A 20,256-nucleotide genomic window follows, 5' to 3' on the forward strand; every position below is an offset into this window, starting at 1 on the left:
TGGCGGAGCCGAATAATTACCAAGTGCATCTGGACTCCAAAAAACTAAAGAGGAATGAATTCATTACCAAGAAGTGATAGTAAATAATGATGCAGCAAAGCAAAGGAAATAAAGAAAGATAATGAAAAACAACAAGGAAGGTGGAAGGTGAATTAAGGCTGTGAATGAGCAATACACAGCTTCATCTGTAAGACTACGATTAACGTGTCCTTCAGAATATCTGCGCAAATATTTCAACACAGCTTCCTCCAGAATTAATTTAAAGAAGGTGACCTGAAGGTCCAAACTGTCAAAACTTCATAACAGCTCAGAGAATTGATCAGCCACATTAAACGTATTGTTAAATGACCTGCCAATTATGGTTAATGGGTTTAATTTGTAAAATGGTAAAGCTTAAATAAGAATACAACAAAAACAAGGTGCCCTGTAAACGTGAGAGGAATCCAGCAAAGGTCAGCTATGCTCTGAATTCACAACGTTGATGCACGTTTGACTAAGTCTGGTGGAAGCACTCAGAGTGAGCGCCCTAGGGCGACTGAAGAGATGGAAGCAATGCTGAAGTCAAAGACCATTGCAGAGACAAAACATATAAACCATCACAGGTACACACAATGTCAGTTAGGACTCTACAACAGCTGCCCAACACCTCGATAGCACAAAACAGCTGGATTTAACAGCTACGGACCAACTTCAACCATTTATGTTATATTATTATTATTTATATAGATTAGGCCTCATGCAAGAAGCCATATAAGAACAAAAATAAGAGACATTACCTCAGTATTTCAGATTTTGTTTGTACCTATTGATTTTTGGGATTCCCCCAATGTTTTCTTACCTTACATCAGGGTTTTTTAAACTTGAGGTTGTGACCCCATGTCGGGGTCGCCTGAAATTTTAATGGTGTCACCTGAAATGTCTAGTAATTGATAAAGAATAATAATTTTTGAATGATCTTTTTTTCCCCCCCAAATTAAAACACAAAACACAATCTAACTGTCTATACTTTTCGTATGTCAAAAATAAATCTAGCTCAGTAAAATGCAGTACAAAGAAAATCAATAAATAAAATAATAGAAAAATAAATAAATAAAATACATCGTCACTTTTTGCACTAATGCTGACTACTCTGTTTGTTACACAAAATAGGGGGAAATAATTGTCTCAAAAATGGTTGGAAACCACTGCCTTATGTATTCTCTTAGTTAAGAGAGAATTATACGAGTGGCATTTTTTTTGGTCCAATGCACAATAATACATGATTTAAAAATTAAGAAACAAACATAAAACAACACATAATATAGTCTAATTTACATTTTTAAATATTTTGAAGACAAATTTTAACGATTGATCTCATTCTATGACTGTAAAAGCCCTGGGATTATTTCACAGGTTAAGCATAAACAATGGCTTTCCTGCTGCTTCTAGATTAAATTGGCAAACCAAGCTTTAAGAAGAGAGCATGTGTTTAGAGATCACACACATCCATTTGCAGGGACAGAATGAGAGTGGCTTTTGAGCTCCTTTAGATGATTAAAATCAAGCCACTTCTTTCATTTTAACATTATGTAAAAAAAAATAAAAAAAAAATAAAAAAATGTCCTACACATTTTACGAAAAATAAAAATACTCCCGTTTGTGCCAACTCTTTCAAATATTTCCTGAATCCTTTGGTCTGTGTTTTGCATTAGCAAGACACTTTTACATTTTAACTTTTAACTGTCAATTCTACGAGAACACACAACAATGCTTTATTTTTTCTGTGCCTTTAACACCAATGCTGACGCTCTGAAATATTACATTATTTCATTGTTTGAATTCATTCAAAAGTATTTAGATTTAATTGATGCTGAAGTTCTATTTGTTCCCCCTTCTTACTACTAACAGCACGCATGATGCTAATCAGCTATTCAACATTTAGCACACCTGGGTGATAACAGATTTGATAAATGCAGAGTTGATTTTTTTTTTTCTCTCTTAACAAAACCAAATTATGAGAATAATGTCTGAATGCCAGTGATTCAAACTACAATACATGATCAATAAAATAATTGGACTCTTTATACGGAGTCAGTTCATCTAATGACCATTTCGACTGAGCTGTCCTGCTCTTTGCCTTACATTCTAATTCTCCTTTGAGACCCATCAGCATCACTATGCACTGCTCTGCTTCAGCTGCTGATTTGCTTTATTGCTGCGTGTAAAACTATAAAAAAAGCTGGAGCTGAGCTGCGTAGTGACACATTCGGGAAGGATTTGTGATGTTTTGCTTTTCCTGTCTCACCTTAATGAGGTCTCCGAGAAGTTTGTTGGCTTCAGTGTAGGCTTTTTTCACCTCCTTGAACTTGTTTCCCAGTCCCATACTGTGAGCCTGCAGTGAACCACAGGGAAACAAACATGAGTATATGGGCAAACAGTATAAAACAGTGCTTCTCAACCTTTGTTTGTGGCTGTAGCCTCGGTTGGAGGTATTCAAGCAAAGTACGCCCTTGCAGGAAAACCATTTCTGTTATAAATACGCTTGTTCCCATTTAAGAAACAATTCAATTTAGTAATTTACTTATCATGCGTTCATCATACTCTTACATTCTACTAAAATATTACATTTAAATACCTACGTTTTACGAATTTAGTCTTAAAAACATTATTTAGGAAAATTCTCACAGAATCTAATGGTATCTTTCAACTCTTTAAACCTCTGTATATTTCTACTAAATACTTTATAGAAATAGATTTTTGTCATGATCTAAATTTGCAACAAGGTTTTTCACAGCACAAAGTTCTTTCAACCTCTTTCATAATATATACACCTCAGTCTTTTCCTGGAAAGAAATTTTGCTGTAAAGCATCAATAAAATTAGTATTCATTTCTATTTACTTTGAAGCTCCTTCATTGGTCAAATACTGTGTCACAACCTTTGGTTCTTTTATTTTTTCAGAAAATCCCATCAATGATTTCTTTTGCTTGAGTAAAGATATTGCTACATTTTTTCTTTATTATTTAGTAAATGTTAAACCGCCACAAATCAGATTCTGATTTTGAGACAGTGAAGTATATACTATATAGCAGATTTGGGCTGTGTTGGAAATTGCAAACTAACGTACTATACACTACACACACAATGAGTATATACTGTCTACTATATACTTTGTAAGTATGGTTAGGAGGATTAATAATAATAATAATAATATAATAATAATAATTTTATTTAAAAAGCGCCTTTCAGGCCACCCAAGGACACTTTACAAAAAAAACAGTGCAATACAAAGAAAAAGATAAGGACGATGAGCGTTCCATCTGAAGTATACTTCCAAGTTTTCCAAGTGGAAGCACACTGAGGCAAAATATCTCCGTTAATTGGCTACCTTCAAAAGTTCTGAAAGCATTTCAGGCAAGAAAGTGTCCAAGTAGAATATCAATATGAGGTCATTTGATCCATAAAACTCACGGAAACACATTTTATGCCCACATTTCTGAGATTTTTGGAGACCTGCCATTGTGCTACTGACAAAACTCCCAGTTAACTTCAAAACAAAAGCGTTAAAAACTAATGGAAGACAAGAACAGATGCTTTTGTTTTGAAAAGGGGATGTTCCATTTTTAGCTTGAAACCAGTCCCAGGAGGATTTGAATTTCCACTCGCAATGCATCATGGGGCTTTTGAGTATGACTAGTGTGCCCATCGTGCATACTTAAAATGTGCAGATATAGTATACATCCAGCCAGGTATTTCTCACGTACTCAATCTTTCCATACTATCTAATTGGAATGCAGAACATACTCATTTTGACATCAGCCTTAGTATGAGTAGTACGTTAGTTTGTGATTTTGAACACAGATTTGGTTTGTTTTAGGCAAAAGATTACCTGGAAGTGAAGGTTGGTGTACTGGCCTCCAGGTATCTCATTCTCATAGACATCTGCATTGCCTGATTTCATGGTGGCGGTGCAGTCAAATGGAGCGTACAAACCTCTGGTTACTTCCCAGTATTCGCTGTAGTCAAACACTTTATCCAGGGCAATGCCTGCGGAACAAAACAATGAAATGGCTCGTGAATAATCGCAGCACACATTGGAAAAGAAAAATTGAAAAGTTCATTGGAGGCAAAAGTTTTCACTTTATTAAGCACAAGGTTTTCTTTTAAGAAGAAATAATACAAGATATTAAGTAGTTTAAAGAAACGATGTCAAAATGATGTAGACCTTTAATGAGAGTAAGAGGTTACATATTAATTGAATGTGCACTTGAGTTGTTTTAATGGCTGTCCCCGTTTGTAGGTCACTGCCTTTGACTGAAATACTTAATGACACCAAGGTACTCATCATCTTCAACACAGCACCACCATATTATCTGCCTTACAGGCTGGCGCACGCATCTGCTCATTAAATCTTTAGAATATCAAAAAAACTTCTTCACTGCTTGCATTTAAAGTTTTCCGCTGCTGCCAGTAAAGGTACGCTAGAGCTGATTAGCTTTAAAAGAACATTCAGCCTTAATACCTCGACAGAAATGGCAGCAGGCTGAGCTTTTTTGGCAGATGACAAACAAAAAACAACCATGCTAATGAGAAAAAAACTTAGCTTTAAACTCAGACAACAACACGAGTGCCAAGCTAGTGTGTGTGTGTGATTAAAAGGGGGAAACACACTCCAAAGTTTGTGTCTCCTAACACTGTAATCTTGGCGGGAAAATGGAGCTATTGTGAAACTAATGTGAAGTTAATGTGCATGTTGTTGCACCTCAAAATTGTCGGCCTGCCAAGCCAGTGAGTAATGGGGTCAATTTCCTCTTCTGTTTGCAAGCTGGATTATAGAAGCTTTGATTTAGTCTTCAATGTGAGATGAGGACATTCGTTTATAGACAACTTTAGTCGATACATGTCTCACCAAGGATCAAATTGTGGCCTCAACCAGGAACTACTCACATTATGAACACAACTCCGACTTTTCACATCTAAGAAAACCACACAATGCTTATCTAAATGATTTAACTCTGTTCTGGGTGCTGATGCCTTTGGGAAATTAAGACCTACCGTCTGTGATTGTGGAATCTCAAATTAAAGTCATTTTCCCCCAAAAAAATATAAATAGCAGAAATTTATTTTGAAAAAAAGGTCAAGGCAAGGGAACTTTATTTGTACAGCGCATTTCATACACAAGGCAATTCAATGTTATATGAGTAAAAAGTAAACAATAAACAGTTAAAAAAAAAAGCAATAAGTAAAAACAATAAAGTAACAATACAATTATTTAAAAATCTTCCTCTCAGCCTTGGGCAGTAGATAAAAAGAAAAAAAACATGTTATTGCTTCATTGTTTTTCCATACATTACTGATATAATTAGGAAGATGAAAATGTATTCATGGATTTACAAATGAAGTGGGCTAAAACACAATTCCCACTACAATTAAACTGCTTAAAAACACAGGTTCTGGATCGTGCACATTCAAAAGGGCAACCCAAATGATGAGAGGTTAAAATTATAGAGTTCACTTTGAGGAATGGTTGGAAATAATTATGTTTGATGACAGAAATAGAGACGGATTCGGACATAAAGGAGAGATATCAGAGGCAGTGTTAAAGTGACTTAATCACCAAGCGGGCTTCACTATCAATGCACATTATTTAACATAGCCTCCAAAGATAACCATTAGTGTGTCACACACTGCATAAAACCTTGTGTGACACACACTAAAATTTTTTAACTCTCCATGATGAACATCTTTGCTTTGCAGTGGGAACGTTACAGATTGTGGGGCAGTTTCAGAGCTGAAAATGTGCACAAGTAGTGCAAGTTTGACTGATGACCAGATCAAATTCATCAGCTGCATTTAAGGAACATGTACAGTATAGGATCTCCTCGTCCATTGTGTCCATAGGTTTTAAACTTAATTAACTGCATTATAAAAGTTGTCTGAATAAATTAAACCTTAACATGTTATTCAAGAAAACAAAATTAACTTGCTTTAATTAACATACAGTATATACAACTGCTTTACCCTTTCAACAGATTTAATTTTATTTATTTATTTAGCACACATAAAAAACAACAACATTTAAGGTGCAAAGAGGGAACGAAGAGCTCTATCCCTTTCAATAAACACAATTTAAAATAAAGGCTAACAAAAACTTATAAAATCAAGCAACAAAATGCACAATCAATCTTAAATATATGAGGAAAACTAATATACCAGCAAAATGAAACTAAGCAACACAAAATTGTCTATTTTTCTTTTCTAAAATTTCAATAAAATATAAAATAACTTTTTCCAGAACCAATGAAACTGTTTTTGTAGGGAGTATGGTCAAGTTTCTAATCATTTTAATTCAATTTGCAGTTTTGCAATTCAGTTTGCAGTTATTTTTTATTTATTTCCTCCGTGCTCTCAGAGGAGACGGACACTTTTTCTTTCACTCTCTCCTTTTTTTCCTGCCTGCTGCTCTTTTTCTTGTTTTTTGTCTTGTCATAATCTAATAGGAGCTTCTATCTGCATCCCGAACCTAAATCTTAATCACGAAATTGATCATCTGGTCTCTCAACACTATTGGTCAAATTTCGCAACAAGCAGGACAGGCAATGGGAGAGCCCGTATGCCCTGAGGATGTGGAAGACGTCCACCAAATTGGAATTATGAAAACAGGTCTTCTGCTGATTGGAACTGGCATTTTCCTGATTTACAGCAAAATTCGCATTACGTTGGCAGCAGTATTGAAAAGCCGCTAGTCATTGACAAAAGGGGCCGAACTCTCCGAACTCTCAAAAGGAATTCACCGTGGTGAACTTTTAAGGAGGAGTGGAGAGTTTGTGTCAACGGAAATGGACACATTATTGGATTATTGGATATGAATGACCAGGAACAATAGGGCTGGTAGTCAATGTTGTGACGAGCCGGTCTGAAAACAATTTAGCTTCATTCCTTAGCCCCCTGAAATGAACAGCCTGTTGTCAAGGTCTGTTTTTTTTCCTCCACACTCTTCCATGAACGGTATGTTGATTCGATGCTCTGACATTTCCCTCACTTTCTCATGAACACCTGGGATCTTCGTCTCGGCAAACAAACTCTCAAGGTCATCTCTTTTTATATCCTTTATTTAACCAGATAAAAGCCTCATTGAGATTAGGGACCAAGCATGGCAGCAGCAGACAAAGTTACAACAATAATAAATACATTCATACATTAGCACATCAAAAACCAGCAGTTCTGGAGACACCAAGCTCAAAACAAAATGACAAGCCATCAAAATGAAAAGACTAGCTCTTTCTCGGTCCCTTAACAAAAATTTTAATTCTCCAACTGTGACCAGATCTGTTAGTTTCATATCAATCTGGGAACTGTTCCGTGAAGAGGGGGTGGCATATTTAAAGGCAGTCTTACCCAGTTCTGTTCTGACTCTGTGAACAACCATTTTAGTAAAATCCTGAGACCGTAGTCCATGACGGTTACTAGACCTGATCAAATATGTGGTCAAGTAAGAAGGCATTAATAGCAGCCAGTGTGAAAGTCTACGGGCAGACAGCGAGAGAGAGACTGCAGCGGAGTCTCCGATAACAGGCATACGCTCACATGATCGCTCCCACACACAACCCGTTTTTTTCACCATCTCATCCGGCTCCAACCCCTCCTCCTTCCCTGCAGATGGAAGCTGGAGGCGAGGTCGTAAGGGCAGCGCCACCCCGTGGCTGACCTGCGAACTACCCATTCTAAAGACTAGACTAGAGGTTGACCGAAATATCGGGCCGATAAATGGACTTTTTTCAATATCGGCCATTTTTATTATTTAGCACTTTAGAGTAGCCATTAAAGGAAAAAAGAAAGAACATAAAAAACATCCATTCAGATGTATGAATATACAACAAAAAAAGTAATAAAAATAATAGCATGTGCATAGACCAATATGCTTACAAATAAAACCCGATATAATAGGATAAGGATATAATATAACAGTGCCTGATCAAATATCCTTATCCTATTATATCCTTAATAGGATATGTGTTTTACTTGGTTGTGTTCAGGTATTTTTAAAGTTCAATAAATGTTATTGGTGTATTTAATTTAATTTATAATATATACAGTACATTTATATCATATGAGTGTTTCAATTCTCTTTCATAATCAATGTGCTTTAAAAAAAAGTATATCGGCCTCAAATATCTGCTTCAAAATCAACTTTAGATATCGGCCATCGGCTGAAATTTAAAAAAAAATTGGTATATGCATCAGCCTTTGAAAATCCCATATCGGTCGACCTCTACTAAAGACCCATCCCACTGGTGCTAACGTGCTGTTGTAATGAATTGAATGTTGTGTTTGTTGGTTGTTGGCTGAGAAGTTGTTTCATGATTCCAAACTCCGCCCCTCTCTACAAGAGCCTAGTTTGGCTCGTCTTTTTTACCTCTGCTTCCTACCCATTGTTCCATATTTCTCATCTAAGAAACAGAGCGCCATCCTGCTGCTCCACAGTTCTCCTGTTCCTGTCCCCTATGTTATATGTGATTGTCTTTTCATGTTTCTTGGTCGGAGATGTAACTGAAACTGAACTTCCCCTCGAGGATTAATAAAGTATAATCAATCAATCAATTATTGATGAAGCCAAACAAAGAAATTCAAATATGTTCAGACATATAAATGACACATCTACAGCTTGCTTTATAATGGTGTTGAAATACCTACAGTGTAATAAAGCCATCATTATTACATCATTACTATTATGAAAAGACTCCCCCCCCACTGCACAGTAGAAGGTGTATTGACATGTGGGTGTATATTGTAGAGCAAAGCTGCGATGCACTGAGAAGGAACAACTGCAGCAGGTCATCAAGACAGCTCAGTGGATCGTTGGCTCCCCACTTCAGCCCCCGGACGACAGCTACTCAAGCTGTCTCTTTGCAACAAAGATCAGTAATAAGCCCAGCCCATCCCACTAGGACACCATGTTCTCTGACCTCCCTCTGGCTGCTTCAGAAAAACAATACAGACATGCACGGACAGGCTAAGAAACAGCCTTTTCCTCAGAGCTGTGAAGAGACTCATAAACACCCCCAAAGGCAGTATACTGGTCAACCTTTACTGCTCAACAATGGGAATTATTCTCCTCATTCTTATTATATTCAAAGCTGCTACCCATGAAAATGTCAACAAATGGGTGGAGATGAAAACAAACTTTCAAGCTGTATTTTCAGGCTTTTGCATCTTTTTTTCAGCAAGTGATCCATGCAGAATAACTCCTAATGTTATGATGAGGATATCTGTTATGTCACACTGCAGATAAAGAAGCACCGCTTAGTTTGTGGACACCTGGTTTTAATCTCAAAGGCATCAATCTTTGAACCATTATAACATCCATACAACACTGACATGGAGGCGTTCATTCTTTCAGATGGTGGCTTGACAGTGATAAAGTGACATTAATATTCAATTCATTAGCAGCGCAGCCTCAGCATCGCAGCACAAACACATGAGTGATAAGAAAACAAAGAAAAGTAATGAACGTGTTGTTTCTTGTGATGTGGATGGTGATGACAAAAAAGGTGGTGTGGAAAAAGACTTCGGACCAATGACTTAATCGAAATTTAAGAAAGGAAAGTGAGCCTGTTACCCCCCCAACAGCGCAGTAATACACAGATTTGGGAAAAAGAAGTATTACATCTGGAATCATTCTATGTCTTCCTAGGCCTCAGAATAACAACTAACACCGGTGTCAACATTCTCACTGCCCCAAAAGACATACACCTCCCCTTAATGTTAAAATAGGGAGCCTTAGGACTTATTACTCAAGAGGAACTTTTGTTGACACAAAGTCTAAAGGCATGTTGTTTCCAACCTTACCATACAGCACCCAAATTCTTGTGGAATTAGTCATAGTGTTATTGCTTGAACAGGGCCTCTTGTTTAACCTATAGTATCTCTCATGTGCATTTTGCCTGGAGTCAACTCTTTGTTCAAAAAGGACTATAAACCTTTAAAATCACATGTTAAATGCTTTAATACACTTCACATGCAAAGATGGATCACAGAAACTGGAATGTTAAGGATACGGAATTTTTAGGACATGGGGAGAGCTTCTTCTGTTAGATTGAGACTGTCTAAACCATCCATCGATCCATTTTCTACCACCTATCCGTAGTCGGGTTGTGGGAGCAACATCCTTAGCAGGGAAGCCCAGACTTCCCTCTCCCTGGCCACTTCGTCACGCTCTTCTCGGGGAATCCCAAGGCCTTCACAGGCCAGCAGAGAGACAGTCTCTCCAGCATGTCCTGGATCTCCTTCTGGAGGGACGTGCCCTGAACGCCTCACCAAGGAAGCATCAGTGAGGCATCCTAATTAGGTGCCCGAACCATCTCATCTGGCTCTTCTCAATGCGGAGGAGCAGTGGCTCTACTCCAGGATGACTGAGCTTCTCACCCTATGTTTAAGGGAGCACCTAGCCGCCGAACGGAGGAAACTCATTTTGGCCGCTTGTACCCAAGATGTTGATCTTTTGATCATGACCCAAAACTCATGACCATAAGATCAGGGTAGGAACAAAGAACAACCGGTAAATCGAAATCCCTCTTAACCACGACGAATCAGTGCAGACTCCGCATCACTGCAGACACTGCACCACTCCGCCTGTCGATCACTTGCTCCATCCTTCCCTGCCGGCAATGAGGACCAAGCTTTCACTCCGGTCGTACAGGAAACATGCCACATCCAACAAAAAATATTATCAAATCCACATATTTTAGTTATTAATTCTGTAATAACAGCTTTAACATTATTAAATTGGCATTTCTGATGTTTGTATAAAGTTAAAATAAGATATTTTTCACCTAGTTCATTGCACATTCAAGAGAACATTTGTGGGCCCACAACACACAATTTGTCAATCACTAATGTAGATAATACACCAACACTCCTGATTGGGTGAATCTCAGGGTGTTGATTAACTTCAATAGTGTGTTAACCAAGAATTCCCCATCAATTTATGAAAAGCATGATTCACAAAAAAGCCAGTGACAAATAAACACACACATCCACCATCAAGCAGATGTAAGCATGTGAATAATATGACTCTGTAAACCAATGAGTGAATGTGTTGTGATGTCTTGTGCATTATTAAAATGACAGGTAATAGACAACTGACCACAGAAAGTGTTGCCTTGGCTGTTTCGTGAGGACAAAGAGATGCTGAAGGGCTGTAAGACAAGGAGCAATGACAGAGACAGCTCAAGGAAGTGAACAAGGCATAGAAAGTGCTGTTAATTGCTTTGAAACTGAGTGAGAGTGAGGAAAGAGGAGGAGGATGGAGAGACAACGTGAAAGAAAGAGTGAAGGAGAGGCACACAGCACATTCCTGATTACTGCTTTGAAACTGAGATGGGAGAAAGAAGAGAGTGAGCAGAGGAAGGAAGGCTTGAAACAGGCTAAGGTTAGGAAGACATGGAGGTATCAGTGCAAGGCAGAGCTCAGCCTGATTACATAAAAGGAATGAGAGGAAATTGAGAGGGAGCATGAGATGATGAAGGCACAAAATACAGTCACGGGTAAATTAATTATTACTGCATGTGCCTGCAGGGTCACCCCAGGACATGTGAAGGCAACATTCTGATCTGGAATCCAAGTCTCAAATTGAATCTCTGAACATTCTGGTGTCCAAACTTTGCAATCCAGCAGGATTTTGGAAGTCTCCCTGCTCCAACTAACCTGAATCTGATAAAAGCAAAAGGCTGGTTATGAGCCTCTTCTCACAATCTAGTGTGTCAGAACAGAGTGACATCTAGGCCGGCCTATAGGACGGAGTTTGGACTCCTCTGGTTTAAACTCTGGGAAAGCTTGGCTCCCTCTGATACTTCCACACTCCAACACATCTGTGATCAGCCTAAATGAATATCTGCTGACTGTGAATCCAGGAGATGTGCAAACTTCATTCAACTGCAGGGATACATGTTTGGATGGAGAAAGCAGCAAAAAAGATTACCTCTAGAACCTCAGTTCCCACATTCCATCCACACCACAGTGTGTGTCTAAATGCTTTAATTATATCTATCATTTCAGCTGCTGTGGAAACTGCCATCACTTTACACACACATTTTTCACTGACAGATTGTTCAACATTTCTAGAAAACAATGAGCCCCAGATAGAAAGCTGTTCATGCTGAAAGTCACCCACAGGGATGTGCAACACACAATCCTAATGTTTACTGTTGCCTTCCGCTTCACAGAAACTGTGACAATAACACTAGAAATAATAACAGGACGTCATGCTCAGCTGGACCGCGCCATCCATAGGGGGAAGCAAGAAACTGTGAAACCAGGCCTGTGAATAGTATTGCATTACTTTTACTGTTAATTTTCCATGTTAATTAATCTGTGTTAAAAAAAAAATTAAGGGCAGATCTTAGGAGAAAATGGGCAGGTGGGTCTGAGGCAGGGGTGTGGGAGACAGGGGGCTCGGCGGAGAGGGGGAGAGGATATCCAGGCGCTGGTGGGCGCAGGCGTGCAGAATCTGGGCACTCCTCCAGACACCCTGGGAGGAGGGGAGGGGGGCCAGTGAAGGCGTAGACAAAATAAACTTTGCTCTTTCTCTGATACAGTCAGATATTATGGTTCAGAAGACGAAAGTCCAAATGGCATTAGAGAGAGGAGGGGGTAGGAGGAGGACGGAGCGTCAGATCTGTAAACATCCATGGTGAGATTGGGACACAACCTTGAGCTGGCATGTAGGGGAAGGCCAATTGGTGAAAATGATTTGTTTTCGTTACAGGCTAGCTTTCTTTCAGTAGCCTTGGAGTCTCTGGTCACAGTAAATCCAATATGTGGCATCAAACAGCAGTTGACGGAGCATACATCCACTCCATCCTTTCCAAGATCGCTCAAAAGTAGCCTCCTGCTCACTTTTGAGTTCGCTCATAGTGATAGTCTGAGAGTTCATTGCAATGCCCCTTGGGTTGGGCATTGAGAACCGGTTACAAATAGGAACTGAACGTCTGATTCAGGAACCGTTATGAAAATGTTTGAATTTCAATCATTTTTTTTGATTCCTAAATGCCCGCACCAGTTTGTTTCCGCGGCTTGTTCTGTTTGTTTTTTACGCGGGGTTTGTATAAGGTGCATTCAGAACGCGACTGTAGTGACTGCAGTCTGTGTGTGTGTGTGTGTGTGTGTGTGTGTGTGTGTGTGTGTGTGTGTGTGTGTGTGTGTGTGTGTGTGTGTGTGTGTGTGTGTGTCTGGCTACGGTTTCACTTTGGAACGCGGAGCGGAAGGGAGATGAGACACCACTGTGTGGTGAGGGGTTTTCAGTTGTGCACTTTTCTCAAGAGAGGAATTAATATTTATCTCTTGTTTAAATACTCTTAAAGTTTAAACCTTCATAGATTTTCAAACATACAGCACTTCAGAGTCACACTGCTAGCGATTAGACATCGATGCCAAACGCATTCTTTGTTGACCATGACGTCAGGCCGTAAACACAGAAACCAGTCTGTTCACCCCTTCAATAATGGAGTAGAAGCTGTGTGTGACCACCTGGCGCTGTATGACACAACCTTTATAACCAGGACCGGACTAGGAAGGATTTGGCGTGGAGGAGAATCAGCGAGGAGGTGGTAGTAGCAGGTGAAAGTTCTCTCTGTAGCACTGAGCTGGGATAGCATTAGCTGCTAATCACACCAGCTTTTTTCACTAGTGGTTTATGTTGATGAGAGGAGAAAAAGAAGCGCAGCTCCTCGTTTTAGCAGGCAGTGAAACTCACCGAGTTGGATGTGTCGCCGGTAGGTGAACGCAGCATTAGCCAATCAGGACCCAGAACACAATGCACGTTCATACGTAGTAAAAAAATGCATCCAAAATTGCACTGTAAAAAAAATCGTGAAACACTGAGGCCGCGAAAGGTGAACCGCAATATAGCAAGGGACTACTGTACTCCATGTAAAGGGGTCTTGTATTAGTCTATTTTCTTTTTAAAGTGGTGCAATTTTTGTGGCTTTAGACTCCAATTACATATTTGTATATAATATATTGCCTACGATATAAAAGGTTCAAAATATAACAATTTTTTATCGTGTCTGTTTTTACTGAATCCATAATAATAATCTTTCTCAACAAGAACTGTTGATTGATTTGTCACATGACTGCTCCAGGGTTTGAGTTTGTTTTATTATGTTTCACATCTACCTGGGCTGCAGCTCTTTGTTTTTTAGATTGCTGCCAACTTGTTTGTAGTGTCTGTACAGCACTTTATCTGCAAAAAGCGCTTTATAAATAAATTACTTACTTACTGGTGTTATTACAGAAAGTTTCAGTTATACAGTTACAGTTGGGCAACTTTGTAATTGAATACCCTAGTTACAGTACAACAACCAAATTAAACTGTATCAACTCAGTGAATTAATAAAAAATGGCCTGTGTAAAAGCTTTTTCAAATAAAAAAAATTCTCCTGTGAAATCTGTGACCTGTTTGCCTGCACAACTCAAAGAATCGGAACCGAGAACAGTTTAGAACAGGAATCGAAATTGAGAATCGGAATCGTTAAAATCCAAACGATGCCCAACCCTAAATGCCCCATCCTTCAGAGATGACTGGCAGCCTTCCCAAAACAGCTGCCAACGTAGTACAGACTTTACGATAGATCAGGAAGCTCCGGTTAACAGCATCCCTGCTACCATGATTCCAATCATGAACTGTATATATCCTCCAAGTCCTCAACAAAAAGTGAAGACAGACACATGACCTTCCACTTGTTCCAATAATCCATCGTGTATCCAGCTGCAAATGTTCCATCGGCTCACCTTGTCCTGGTCTTCTCATTGAGAAAATTAGATCAATAGCATTAAGTGACCAGCTGACCGATTCCATAGTTTTGGGTTTTGAATGAATGCAGAGAGAGTCTCTTATTAGCTTCACAAGAAAGCAGACAAAACAAGCAGTGAGGGCAGATAGGGAGGAGAGCAGGAGGAAGAAAAAAAACTCCATCACCAAGAAGCAGAAGAGAAGCTGCTCTTTCCTTCAGTAATATGGACTAACTGCTGTGCCTGAGCAGCCAAATGTAAAAGAGCAACAGCTTGTGTATAACAGTCTTCAATCTTCAAGGTTTAACATTCTGCACTTCTCTCATATCGACACTGCAATTGGAGTAAGATTCTTTGTGCACTTCATTTTATTTGAACATCTTGGTTAGTTTATATATCTATTTTTATTTTTAAAAAAATGTGTAATAACAGACTGAACTTGAGCAAAGCCCAAATCTCTGACCTCTACATGTTTCTCTTTGTGAAAACAAATGCATTTATTACACATTTCACCTTAATAAATGTTAGTGTTTCAGGATAAAGATGGTGTCTTGTAACTTGAGATTCAGTTTGTTGTTTACATATTCTAAAGATGCAATTATTTATAATTCAATACAGTTAGATTTTTAACTAATCGTTTCACACCTCTAAGTAAAATATGAACAATCTGGCCGAGGGATATAAGGAGCATGACCAAATTATCTCAGAAATGACTAGTCTTTACACGTGTGACTTTGCTGTTTGATGGTTGACAATATCAATCTTCAACATAGATGGAAGAAAATGCTCTTTTTTTCCTGATTGGTTTACATTTGAAAATGTGTGAAGTATTTTGTTTAATGATGACATTTAATTGATTAACAATTGTGAGAGTTTCCTCAAAGGCTTCAAAAATGCTGCTGGTCACTGATTGTATGGCACACAACAAGGACACACACTTAAGATATTTGCTGTATTTAGAAAAGACACAAAATAAACACATGCATAATGTAAGTATTGCACCCTGAAGCATCAGAAAGAACATGAGCTGTGCAATAAGGGATTAAATTTTCATGCTTCTGAGTGATTGCGGTGGACTATCAGATGTGGTTAATTTAGCTCAGTCCATTTTCTTTTTAGTACGATGCTAGAGAGGAAAATGAATTTCCTCAGCTTCATTCATGTTCTTTCCAGTTTTTATAAATGGATTTCCACTCTTCGTCCTAACCGCAGGAAGAAAGCATTCACCAAAGACTGGTCAGTAATCAAAGGTGGGGTGATTCCGTCTTTTATGCAGTGCAATGCGGCCAATAGCAAAGCCTGGCAGGGAATGAGTACAATTATAAAACAATCTTACCTTTCATCATATAATCCCCTGAGTAAATAAAGTAATGCAGCAGAGCAGTGGTCCAGAGGGGTCTGTGCATGAAGCCATGAACCCTTCTCAAAGTTACTCACTTGCTTTCCCAAACGACATTCTACCACATCCTAACAATTATGTCAAACTAGTACAGTGCCCGTCGGAAGTATGCATTCATGTGGGAGCTTCAGTAGAGTTAAGTACGGCCAAATGAGTATATGTTTGAAGATTGGATGTACAAAGAGGTATACATACTCTGTACTCTAGTGTTATAAGGGGTTTATTTGCGGGTGCAAAATAAAACATCGTGTGAGATTTTCCTGGTTTAATTCTATGGGACATGAACAAGATAAATGCATTTGTTGTTTTTTTAACTCACTTTTCTATGTTTTTTGGAGTCATTGTGTATTTGTGTATCTTTCTGTTGTGTTTTTGTATAATCATAGTTTTTTGTTGCCATTGTAGTGTGATTCTTTTGTCATTTTGTGTATTTTTTTGTATAAATATTTAATTGTGTGTTTTTATGCATTTCTGTTGTAATTGTGTGTACTTTTTGTATAAATATTGTTTAGTTTTTTGTTTTATTTTACACATTTAGCATATTTTTATTATAAATACAATATGTGTGTGTGTGTGTGTGTGTGTGTGTGTGTGTCTATATACATCTTCTTCGTGCACCTGCATTGTATTTTTCTGTAATGTATATTTTTTGGTCATGTGTATTTTTTATTCTTTCAGTCTTTTTGTGTATTTTTTTGTGTTTTACTTTATTCATTTAGTATATTTTTGTGTTTGTACTCAGTGAAATGTTTGAGACGCTGATAACCAAACTCCATAGACATTGTAGCGCCAATCAGAAAAACAACAAAACTGCGCAAAACAGAACGTAAAACTCCAAACTACATGAGTGAATAAGTAAATTAAAGTATTATGTACAATTCGGCTGTCTTTTTTAAAAAAACAAAAATCATGTTTTACCTTCGAACCGAGTGGTCAGAGCTTAACTTCCATGCACGGCACCACAGAAAATCTACAGTTTTCCAGATGGAGTATTGAACAGGTTGAGGTCAATACCGACTCTAGTGAAACAGCGCGTTATTGAACAACAGTTATATGGTTTAAACAATGGGAAACGTGTCTGCAAAAGACTCACCAGTGGCTGACGGTTTCAAATGATCTATTCAGAGAGCTACCGTGTTTGAGAAGCTAACGATAGCATGGCACAGGAGGAAGTGGAGGACGTGACTCTTGCTTGCGTGAGGAGCTGTGCAGTGAAATAGATATAGATGGTGCGCTAGCGCCCCCTCACACCCTGAGGTCAAAAGCTGAATAGGTTTCATTTCGGGGCCGTCCAGAAGTGAAATAAAATTAAAATAAACATTTTGAAATTACCAAATTACTCCAAAATAACAGATACACACACTCGGGGTATTTGGAACCCGTCGACCGAGTTTCAGGTCGAACTCGCACCGCGTCGGGGAGATATTTGCTCCACACACACACATCCACACGCACACACACACAAACAGACCTCCCTTGCTTTTATAGGTAGATGTGCCTTTGAGAGACTTTGACCCCTAAATGCACCTGGGAATATTCATCATTTTTGAAAGCACTGCGCAGCAGGATGAAATATCTAACCTCATGTGATGTGAATTAAATCACCGCAAGTATGCACCAAGAAAGTGAATTAACATAAGCCTAATTTCCCAGCAGGTATCAAAATAATCCATCCAATCCATTTTTTTCCCTCGAGGGAGATCACATGTTCCTTTCTTGTAAATACCGACAAGCTTGTCAATGGGTCACTTACCAGTATCAAGTTTCGTCCCCTTTGTGCAAGCGACGATGGCTCCCATGCTAGGCTGAGAGGTCATTCCTGCCATTGAGTCTACCTAGAAAGGAGTTACCATATGAATTAGTTTTAATAACAGCCTTAATCTCTGCAAAAGGGCATAGCGGTCTTCTCATAAATGAGACAGTGTTTTCAAACTGGTAGTGTCTGATAAATGCATTACATTATGGGTTGATCAGACATAGGCAAGTGGCAAATGGTGGCCACAGGCTGCCCTCAGTCTAAATGACAGAAAAATACCTGAAAAGAACTCCAGAAACACACAGGATGACTACCAAAATAGAAATAAATAACAAAACGACAACAAAAATATACAAAATGACTTCCAAGACACACAAGATGAAGACAAGCATACAGAAAAATAACAAGAAACAGACAAAACGACATTAAAAAAATACATAACATGAATTTCAATAACATACAAGACAACTGACAAAAATAAAGAAAAATAAACATCAAATATACACAATGACATTAAAAATACACAAAAATGACTCCTAAAACACAAGATTACTGAAAAAATATACCAATTGATTCCCAAATCACACAAAACAACAATGAAAACACAGGAATAATCAGAAATTATTACAAACCAACAACAAAAATAAACAAAATGAATAAAAAAAAATAAATATACAAAACAACAACAAAAACCCTTTGTTTTTTCCAGGATTAATGCTCAATTTGATAATTATTCTCAACGCTGACAAGAATGTGGATAATGTGGTCCTCGGATCAAACAATCACATTTTTGCTACACCCAATGTGATCAAAGTTGCCCATCTCTGGGGTGGATGGATGAATGAGGTGTTAAATACACTATATTTAATAGACTTACTACATTAGTAGCAGAAAATGTGTGATTGTGCAAACTTAGCAATTTTAGTAAAATTATAACAAAAGGCAGTTAATAACACAATAACCCAAAATGGCAAAAAAGCAGTGAGTTGTGCTAATGAAACTGGCCGTGCTGGCAGAATGCTTCAGTGAACACGGTGAGGGAAACGCTCCCCACTTCAACTTTTTTTCCATCTTCATTGACATTTCAATTATGCAAACAAAGCAAATTGTAGGAAATTAATGTTTGCTGTGTTGATGAGATTACCCATGTGAAGTTCTCAGAACTGAACCTGCACAAATGTGTTTGGATGTGACCTCACGAAGAGAGCCTATGATGACCTTCCTGTAGATTTGGTGTAAAGTTAATAAGAGCTTAGATATGAAATTAGAAAACTACTTACTGCCACATCAACAACGTCAGCTCCAGCTTCGGCGCAGGCCAGCATGGCGGCTACACCTGCTCCGGCTGTGTCATGGGTGTGCACGTGGATGGGCAGATCCGGGAAACGATCTCTCAGAGCACCAATCAGAAGTTTGCTCGCCTCTGGCTTTAGGAGGCCAGCCATATCCTGATGACAGAAATTATGTAAAAATGTAACATCATACAATCATACACATAAACTGGCAGAAAATGTACATGTTACATCTCTTGAAAATACAGTATAATATATTTAATATTTTGTTCTATTCCTCCAATTTCAGACAGACTACAGCTCAAATCAATTCAGACTTTTTTAAAGACAGAAAACAGTGGAATGCTTTACAATCACAGCAATGTTTTGCTTGTTTTCCTCCATTCACTGACTACATAGGCTGTGATGAAGTTGCACTGTGGCAAAAAGTCACCTTGTGTTTTATTTCGCCATGCCTGAATTATAAATATAATTTAAAACCATTATCAGTGTATTCACTCAGGGATGGCTCTGAAATACATGTTATTTTAATTGGAACAACCTTAAACCTCACTGCTGTGTGACTAAATAATAGAATGACTCACAATTATGCCAAGAGGAGATTTACTATAGTTTTTAAATTTTTTAGGAAGATGGTAAATCATAAAAAGGCTGGCCATGTGACAACAAATACTTTTTTGAAAACACCAATTTACTGGCACAACTTTAAAATAATTAAATTCAGGTGAATTAATTTCGTTTCCTCCCTAGAGATACAACATTTTGCAAAAGTTTCCAAGAAAAGTTTATACTCTGCTTAAATGAAATTAGGAGACTTGCATGAACATTTACTAATAAATACTAATACAAATACAAACTCCAATTTTAACAGGTAAACGTAAAAAACATTGCAAATTTTCCTCTTCTTCTGAACTCTTATTCAAAAACACAATGTGGCCTAGCCTCAAAAGATGTCCGTTTATACCTGACTTTAACTCAAGAAGCTTTGAATTGTTGTTAAACAAAAAAAACCCTAAAAGTCCACATTTTTGCTTCAAAAAT

The 20,256-nt window shown here is 38.2% G+C and overlaps 1 protein-coding gene across 1 annotated transcript in view; it reads right to left on the reverse strand.

Moving 5' to 3' along the window:
- pcxb (pyruvate carboxylase b) overlaps nucleotides 1-20,256 on the reverse strand; it is a 341,179-nt gene that overhangs the window by 49,160 nt on the left and 271,763 nt on the right. Inside the window, exons 18-21 of the mRNA XM_028475285.1 lie at nucleotides 19,204-19,371; nucleotides 17,921-18,002; nucleotides 3,868-4,025; nucleotides 2,285-2,371 (exon numbers count right to left, since the gene is read on the reverse strand). Of these exons, the coding sequence (XP_028331086.1) occupies nucleotides 2,285-2,371; nucleotides 3,868-4,025; nucleotides 17,921-18,002; nucleotides 19,204-19,371 (495 nt within the window). The remainder of the gene's footprint in view (nucleotides 1-2,284; nucleotides 2,372-3,867; nucleotides 4,026-17,920; nucleotides 18,003-19,203; nucleotides 19,372-20,256) is intronic.

The sequence above is a fragment of the Gouania willdenowi genome, chromosome 18, assembly GCF_900634775.1.
Source record: "Gouania willdenowi chromosome 18, fGouWil2.1, whole genome shotgun sequence".
Classification (NCBI taxonomy): Eukaryota; Metazoa; Chordata; class Actinopteri; order Blenniiformes; family Gobiesocidae; genus Gouania; species Gouania willdenowi.